The sequence below is a fragment of the Salvia splendens genome, chromosome 7 (assembly GCF_004379255.2).
Source record: "Salvia splendens isolate huo1 chromosome 7, SspV2, whole genome shotgun sequence".
In the NCBI taxonomy this organism is placed as follows: Eukaryota; Viridiplantae; Streptophyta; class Magnoliopsida; order Lamiales; family Lamiaceae; genus Salvia; species Salvia splendens.
In genome coordinates this window covers 3,919,558-3,928,442 of record NC_056038.1, presented here as the reverse complement: position 1 = coordinate 3,928,442, position 8,885 = coordinate 3,919,558, and the positions used below count along the sequence as shown (strand labels likewise).

General features: G+C 31.9%; 1 protein-coding gene across 1 annotated transcript; it reads left to right on the top strand.

Moving 5' to 3' along the window:
• Window positions 1-5,668: 5,668 nt before the first annotated feature.
• On the top strand, window positions 5,669-8,027 carry LOC121810894 (acetylserotonin O-methyltransferase-like). Its single transcript, XM_042211616.1, has 2 exons — window positions 5,669-6,439; window positions 7,639-8,027. Exons 1-2 carry the CDS (start codon window positions 5,702-5,704, stop codon window positions 7,930-7,932), a joined length of 1,032 nt encoding a protein of 343 aa, XP_042067550.1. The 5' UTR covers window positions 5,669-5,701; the 3' UTR covers window positions 7,933-8,027.
• Window positions 8,028-8,885: the final 858 nt, after the last annotated feature.

Sequence of the window (8,885 nt, the reverse complement as noted above, 5' to 3'; positions counted from 1 at the left end):
GTGCAGTCTCTTCGTTTGGGAGATCTCCACATCCCCCGCCACGTCTGCCGCCATGTCTACGTTCATCCATTGATAATCAACCTGGATCGTGATACCAAATGATACAGAAGCGTACGAAGAAAACAGACTGAATGGAGAAGTAATCAAAGAAACCCTAGTTTCTGAGAAAACGAAAATATTATTATCAAAATTATTATTCAGAAGTCTCTCTTTTAAGTTCAATAATGAGTCCTACATATAGGCAAAGGGAAATCCTAAACTTACGAAAAATAAACTAGAAGGAAAATAACTAAAAGGAAAATAAGCAAAATAGGAAAACCTAATTTGTAGAAGCAAAAACAATTACTCTTAATATTTTTCCATCTACTAATTCTATTAACTATGAAATAAATAAAACCTAAAATATAATTTTCTTAGCCTCCAAATCTTGTCTCCTATACCAAATGATGCAGAAACGTATAGAGAATAACGGAACTGGTAGATAAAGAACTCAAACTTATTGAAAACTTTAGAGTATAAAACTCAAAGTAAAATTAATAATCAAAAGTCTGTCTTTTAAGTTCAACAATGAGACTTATATATAGGCAAATGGAAATCCTAAACTTATGGAAAATAAAACTAGAAGGAAAATAACTAAAAGGAAAGTAAGCAAAATAGGAAAACCTAATTTGTAGAAGGAAAAACAATTACTCTTAATATTTTTCCATCTACTAATTTGATTAACTAGGAAATAAATAAAATCTAAAATATAATTTTCTTAGCCTCCAAATCTTGTCTCCTATAACTGCATCACTAGAGTAAAGTACTACTCCCTCTGTTCCTTAATAGTTGAGTCATTTTTCCATTTCGAGAAGTTCCTTCATAGTTGAGTCATTTCCATGTATGGTAACTTTTTTCTCTTTCTTACTTTACTCTCTCTTACTTTATTCTCTCTATTTTATTAACTTTATACTTTATTCTCTCTACATTTTTCTTTCGCTTACTTTTTTATCTATTTATTTAACACACCCAACATTTCTTTCTAAAACTCCGTGCCGAAAATTTTCGCCTCAAATATGAAGAACTGAATGGAGTACTTTGGTCCTATACATCTGGCCGAAGTACTTTACTCTATATACTAATACTATAATGAGGGAACATCTTGTTTGGTCCACGAACTTTGACAAAGTATCATTTTAGGTCCGTGAATTTTGAAAATATCATTTGAGATCCGTCAACTATGAGTTAATATCATTCGAAGTACTTTTTTACTATTTCGAAGTTTTTATGGACGAAAATACCCTCAATACCTTGAAGGATATATATTTTAATTAATTTATCACATACTCATATTTTTTAACGAATTTTCTATTTATAATCTGGCCTTCAATATTATCACTTAATTTTGTGACATGCAAGAAATGTTCCTTATTCAACTTTTTATAATTAAAGAATTTTAAAATATTTTTAAGATATGTATACTCGTAAAACTAATGTCACAGTCAATAGACGATACTTGAATATTAATATATTATTTAAAAATAATATCAATATATCAGTATTCAAGTATCGTCTATTGACTGAGACATTAATTTTAAGGAACATTTCTTGCATGTCACAAAATTAAGTGATAATATTGAAGGTTAAATTATATTTAGAAATTCATAAAAAAATATATAGTATCATATATTCATAAAAAATTATGAGTATATGATAAGTTTATTAAAAATATACACCCTTCAAGGTAATGAGGGTATTTTCGTCCAGAAAAACTTGAAAAATAGTAAAAATGTACTTAGAATGATATTAACTCATGGTTGACAGACCTAAAATGATATTTTCAAAGTTCACGGACTTAAAATAATACTTTGACAAAGTTTGTGTACCAAAAAAGATGTTCCCTCTACTATAATTATATAGAGTGAATTATATAAATAGTAGCTGAATAATTGAATTTTAACATTCACAATCACTATAGTGAACTTAATTAACATGGAGTCTCTGAAATAATGTGCTTCAAGTATTTTTGCATTGTTTTGGACGAAAATACATTTTTTTTTCTTTTGTTTTGTTAGCTGTCTCTCTTGTCACTCTTCTTAATCACTCCTATATTATGGCCCATGTCGATGACCAACTAACTCGAGCCCACTATTGAATACCCATTAAACGATTTCATTATTAATTATGGTTATTTTGATCTGTGATGCTGGTGATTATACTATTTTTGGACTCTATTCTTGACCTCTTGTGACTTGTGAGTCATGGGCCAAATTTTTGACAATGAACAAAGCTATCACGTGATCAATACTACAGTATCCAACATGGTCGAAGGTGGAGAATATGGCCCATTAACTGGTTGGTCGGCCCCATGTGTTGCTACGACCCGAACACGTTCTGCATCTTTATCCTTTTGGCCCGGGATCGCGGAGCTTCTAAAACAGTAGCGGATCCAGAATTTTTGGATTGGGGGTACGTTTTTATAATAAATAATTACATAACATATTAAAATAAAATAATACTTAAAATAGCATCTTAAAACTAGGTTCAATTTTAAAGTCAATTATATTAGTAAAACACAAAACAACACTCATTTTATAGCACAATTAAACCAAATATTTGTACTATTACGCATAAAAAATTAACTATAATATAACCACAGAACAAAAGAAATAATTAGTGTAAACTATCTAATATCTAAAAAAAATATGAGGGCTAACTGAATTTCCGATATCATATATACCAAAGTATTAAAATGTTAATTAAAAATAAAATAAAATGCAACTAGCTAAAATAGAAAATAGAAAAAATATATTCATACACATGCATTAAAATAGAGTCTAAAGGGACTTCATCTCTTGATGAACAATTCATTCAGTCCTTTTACACTTTGATCTCTTATCTCTTTCGAGTTTTTCTCATTCTCTCCATCTCTTTGTGAGTTAATCTATGTGCGATCTTCGTCTTCTAGATATTGTTTCTTTTTCATACTGATACTATGTGATTTGTGAATGTTAAGTTCTTGAGTGAATTTTCACTTTTCTATGTTAGCCAGAGGACATATTCTGATTTGTATGTTAGCTTGATATAGAAAATTTTAATTCAAGATTTCTGGAAAATATATTACTCCCTCAAATGGATTAATAAACGAAGTGAAATGAAATGCATAACAACATCTGATATACGAAGGAAATAATGTTGAAATCAGTTAATGATTTAGCTATTTAGAGTTTAGGTGTGTGATCAAATACTAACTAATTTACAGTAATAACTAATATCAATTTTGTATGTTAAAAATATCAACACAAAGACATAAATTTATCAATATTCTTGTGTTGATAAACTTATGTCTTTGTGCTGATATTTAAATTTACGTGTTGTATTGATATAATTATGTCTTTGTGTTGATAATATTAATACACAGAATTGAAAGTTATTAGTTATTACTGTAAATTAGTTACCGCACTAACACAACCCGTTTAAAATAAGTGTGGATCAGTGTATTATTTAAGGGAGATTTTTTTTATAGAATGCACTCTCAATTAAATAATTGGGGTTACAAAATAATAATGTTATCGAAACGGTAATACAATATTGTTAGTTAATAGCATCTTATTTGCATATTTGTGCGATTGGAATAATGTGATTGTTAAGTGAATGACAATTAAGATAATTTATAGTCAATTTGTATGATATTATTATCTAATTCTGGATGAGACATGTCACATGTGGTCCGATATCTAGATTCTAATATATTAAAATTATTCTATACTCAATTATTCACAAATCTGACATAAGATATCGTATTAAAATGCAATAGAAAATTTGAACGAAACGAAATGGAGTACTATATTGTGACTAGTTAACTCTATTTGTATCTTATATTGTGAGTTTAGTGGAGGTTGTTAAATCATGTGTTGCAATCTTCTTTTGTCCGTTCTAGCAAATCGTCAATTACGTATTCGAACAACAAAAAGAAAAATCCAATTTCTTCAATCTCATCCAATTTATCTAGATTTCAATCGTGATTATTAATGTTGTTTAATACACACTGATAATTGCACTATTAACTCATGATTCATGAAGTTAAAGTACATTCATGTTTGGCACACCATTACTCAACATCTAAAAAACAAATTCTTGATCATCGATATAAAGTGATTTGTTTAGTTAGCTATTAAAAACATACCACATGCAATATCAATAGGTATCCCACTTGCACAATAAACACGTTCTCACAAGTCACAAGCATCATCACTTATTAGTTATAATCATGACTCATGACAATGGCAAGACATAAATAACCTTAAATATGAGTAGGAGTACTACTACTATTTTACATTGATTTTAAGTAATTTTAAAAAATAGAAAAGTAAATATGAGTAGGAGTACTACTACTATTTTACATAACAAAATTATGGAGTACTGTTTTATGAATGATACGATATCGTCTGAATTATCTAATAACTTATGTGACCATACCAAATACTTCTTTCGTTCGCTGTTTAAAGACATGTTTTAATTCAGCACGTGTCTTACGAAATTATTTAACTTTATAAAATAAATAGGTGAAAAGAATTAGTAATTGTTGTCGTGGGTTCCACTTTTATATTTAGTTTTACAACAAAATATGTGAATTAATAATGTAGTGGTGTGTGCAGTCTACCTACTATTAATGAAAAAAGATAAATATGTTTTTAAATGACAGATGTTAAAATATCAAAATATATCAGGTTTTGTGAATAAAGAGAGTACTATAGTAGTATTTCATACAATACATATGAAAAACAATGAAATAAAATTAAATATTAAAATACTATGTAAAAGTACACGCTTCTTTTATTTATTAAAAATAATTCCATTGGATGATTACTTGTTTTAATATGAAATTGGTTAAGTTTGAAGAAGGATAAAAGGTGAATAACAAATTAGGTGAATCTTTCAATTTTTAATACATGAGACCAATTTTGATGGACATATTGAAATGAACATATTTCATATCTCTACTATTACTTGCCACTAATTTTCTTTTTAATTCGTCCGTCAATACTAATCGCACTTACTTTCTAATACTACTTTTAGTAATGAACCCTACATTATACTCATATTTTATAAAATTAATACTATATAAAACTATTTTTTATTAATGATGGAGTATAAACTAGAGACTTAAACTTTATATTTTTAAATCATAATAAATGATATAAACAATTTCTTATCTTAATTATTAGTACTATACTTCATTCGTCTCACAAAAATATGCATTCTTTCCTTTTTAGTATATTTCATAAGAATATATACTCTCTTTGTCTCACGTTACTTGAGGCGTTTCTTTTCAGCACAGATTTTAGTAAAATTGTGTTTAATGAGTTAAATAAAGTATAAAAGATAATAATGTAAGAGAGAGGAGGGAAAGTAAAGCAAAATAAAGAATAAAGTAGTTGTAATAGATGTTTTATTTTTAGCCAAAAAGAGAAATGACTCAAGTAACTTGGGACAACCCAAAATGGAATACGACTCAAGTAACTTGGGACAGCGGGAGTACTATTTTCTAATTTTGAAAACTCTTTTATCCATAATTCCTTTTGGACTTTTGGAACAGAGTATTGAATTTAAAATGTTGGGGTCATCGACTCCACGTGTATGCTTCCGTCACTGCTCATGGAGTCCTTAAATACAACCCTTTCCCTTCATCTTCCTCAACAAAACCACTCCAAAACCAAAAATGGCAGAACTAAAAGCAACCATGGCCGCCGACGCCAAATTAGAGATGTGGAGCTACGCCTTGGGCTTCACTCCCATGGCCCTAGTCAAATGCGCCATCGATCTCCAAATCGCCGACGTCATCGAGTCCCACGGCGGCTCCATGACGCTCCCCTCCCTCTCCGCCGCCCTCGGCTGCTCCCCGCCGATCCTCCGCCGCATCATGCGGTACCTCGTCCACCGCCGCATCTTCACCCACACTGCCTCCACCTCCTCCTACTCGCAGACGCCCCTCTCGCGTCTGCTGATGAGAGGCGCCGCCGACAGCATGGCGGCACTCGTCCTCCTGGAGAGCACACCGACAATGCTGGCGCCGTGGCAGCGCCTCAGTCTGCGTGCTCACCAGGCGGACGGATCGCCGTTCGAGGACGAGCACGGCCGCGACCTCTGGGGCCACGGCGATGCCAACCCGGAGCATAGTAAGCTGTTCGATGACGGAATGAGCTGCATCGCGGCCGCGTCCTCGGCCGCAGTGGTGGAGCAGTGCCCGGGGGTGTTTGATGGGATTTCCTCGCTGGTGGATGTTGGCGGCGGCGATGGGACCGCCCTCCGGATTCTTGTGAAGGCTTTTCCTTGGATCCGTGGGATTAACTTTGATCTGTCTCATGTGGTTGGAGTGGCGCCGCCTTGCGACGGAGTTGAGCGTGTCGCCGGAGACATGTTTGTGGCTGTTCCCAAAGCTGATGCGGCTTTTCTCATGGTTTTAACACTCTGGTCTTACTTTCTAAATTAATTATTCCATCTTAATTACTCCCTCCATCCACGATTTAAAAAACTCTTTTGCCATTTTAGTTTGTCCACGATTTATAGAACCATTTATTTATTCTACTACTTTTAGTATCATATTCCACCAACTTTTTACACTCACAATCCAATATAAAACTAATACCCCATCCGTCCCAAAGTAGATGTCACACTTGGGAGATGACACGGGATTTTAGGAGATGTTATTTTGTTTGTTAAGTGGTGAGAGAAAATATAATTTTATAATTAATGTGAGAATGAACTTTTTCCAAAAAAGGAAATGTGATATCTTTTGTGGGACAAATTAAAAAGGAAAGTGTGACATCTACTATGAGACGGAGGGAGTACTTTAAATGAGTTTCATATTCCACTCACTTTCACCCTTTATTTTCTTCACAAAGTTAAACAATTTTTAAAAATCCATGCCGAGTCAAAATGACTCTTTAAATGGTGGATTGAGGGATTACATATTAATACACACTAACTCTACATATAATACTAGTATTTGATACTACTATTTGAATTAAGTAACTAAACTTTGAATTTGTATTAAATGTGGTATTTTAACTTTAAAAATATCCACACACGTCCCTAAACTTTGATATAATATCGTTGGTGGAACTTTTGCACTTTTTAAACTTTTTTTTTTGACATACCCTCCGGTCTATAAGGGCATTTTAGTCTATTTGTGATGAAAGAAACTGTCAACAATTTATTTTTCTGAATTTGAAGAGACGTCACCATTATCTACTATTAATATTAATATAAAATTTGTGTATAATTAATCTACGAAAAATAGAATAGGAAAAGCAACATGAAAAGTTGGAGTGCGTTAGAAAATTGTCATTTCTCTTTTATTTCAGTCCCGTAATGGCTGGAGGGTATTATTGTTCCAAAAAAGTCCAAAAAATGCAAAAGTCCCTCCAGTAATATTACATCAAAGTCTACGGATGTGTAGGAATATTTTTAAAGTTTGAATATCGTGTTTGATACAATTTCAAAATTTAGATACTAAAAATATAGTTCACTCTTGATATTTAACTGATAAAATAGTAAAATAGTAAAGCGAGTTAAAAAAAATAGTAACTTTTCTGGCTTTTCTTAGCTTTTTCTATGTATCAAAGATGTTGATATTTGCGTATTATGTATATTTAGTCGGTACTGCACGATTGGAACGACGAGGAATGCATAGAGATACTAAGAAAATGCAAGGAGGCGATTAAGGAGAAGGTGATGATCGTGGAGGCAGTGATCGGGGAAGAGGAGGAAGAGGACGGGGACAAGTACAGCGATGTGCGGCTAGCGCTGGACATGGTGATGTTGGCTCACACATCTGGGAAAGAGAGGACTTTGAAGGAGTGGGAATATGTAGTGAAAGAAGCTGGTTTCAGTAGGTTTACAGTCAAACATATCAAGGCCATTCCAGCAGTTATTGAAGCCTATCCATGACCATCAATGTCTTCAATATTTCATACTATATCCTTGCATTTTAATTTCTCTTTAGTTGTTTGGAATAAATGCAACATTGCATTTTATTTTTGTTATCTTATTGTGTCTATATTTTTTGTGTCCCATCAAAAAGCCCAAAGGCTAAAGCTAATTTTACAATTTTCGTAAAAGTTATCCTTTTTTATTCTATTTTAAAATGAATGTCATCTTTACATATGACTTCAAAATTTAAACCAAAAAACTACAATCAACATTAAATTATTAGTGAAGGATTTGACTTGTATTAGGAAAAAATGAGGTCATTGAAAAGGAAAACGTAAACGAATTGAAAATATGTGCAGATGAATTATAGAAAAAACAGCAACTATATATATATTTAATTATTTATAATATGCCATGTATATGTATCCTGAATTTGTTATTACAAAGACATTGGGTACCACTGTACAATGTGTCGAGTGCCAGACTGCAACGAGGCAGTTACGACTACTTTACTGTTTATAATTTTATTTTTGCTTTTCCACTTTTAGTAGTATGTATTTTACTACTACTAGTAATAGTATTTACTAAATTAGTTTGATACTACAAATAATATGCTAATACAGTGGATTTGCTTATAAGGTGGGCTTATTAATTTAATACAGAAAACTAGAAGTTGAGTTCATAGAATATTTTGGGTAATCCCAAAAGGCGCCATTAATAAAATCAAGAAATAATTGTAAATGTATAGAGACTTAATAACTGAAATGTGATCTCACAGACATTTTATTACATACTAGGAGTAGTATATATGAATTTCTAATAAAGAGTGGTGAGGTACAACTGCAGAATGTACAATCGATGTATGCAGCTGCAGAGTGGTATTTATATGCGATTATACGTACACGTACCACACTAATCAGCACCTTTGTTATTTCTTTAAAACAATATCTACTCACTGAATTTATTATTTA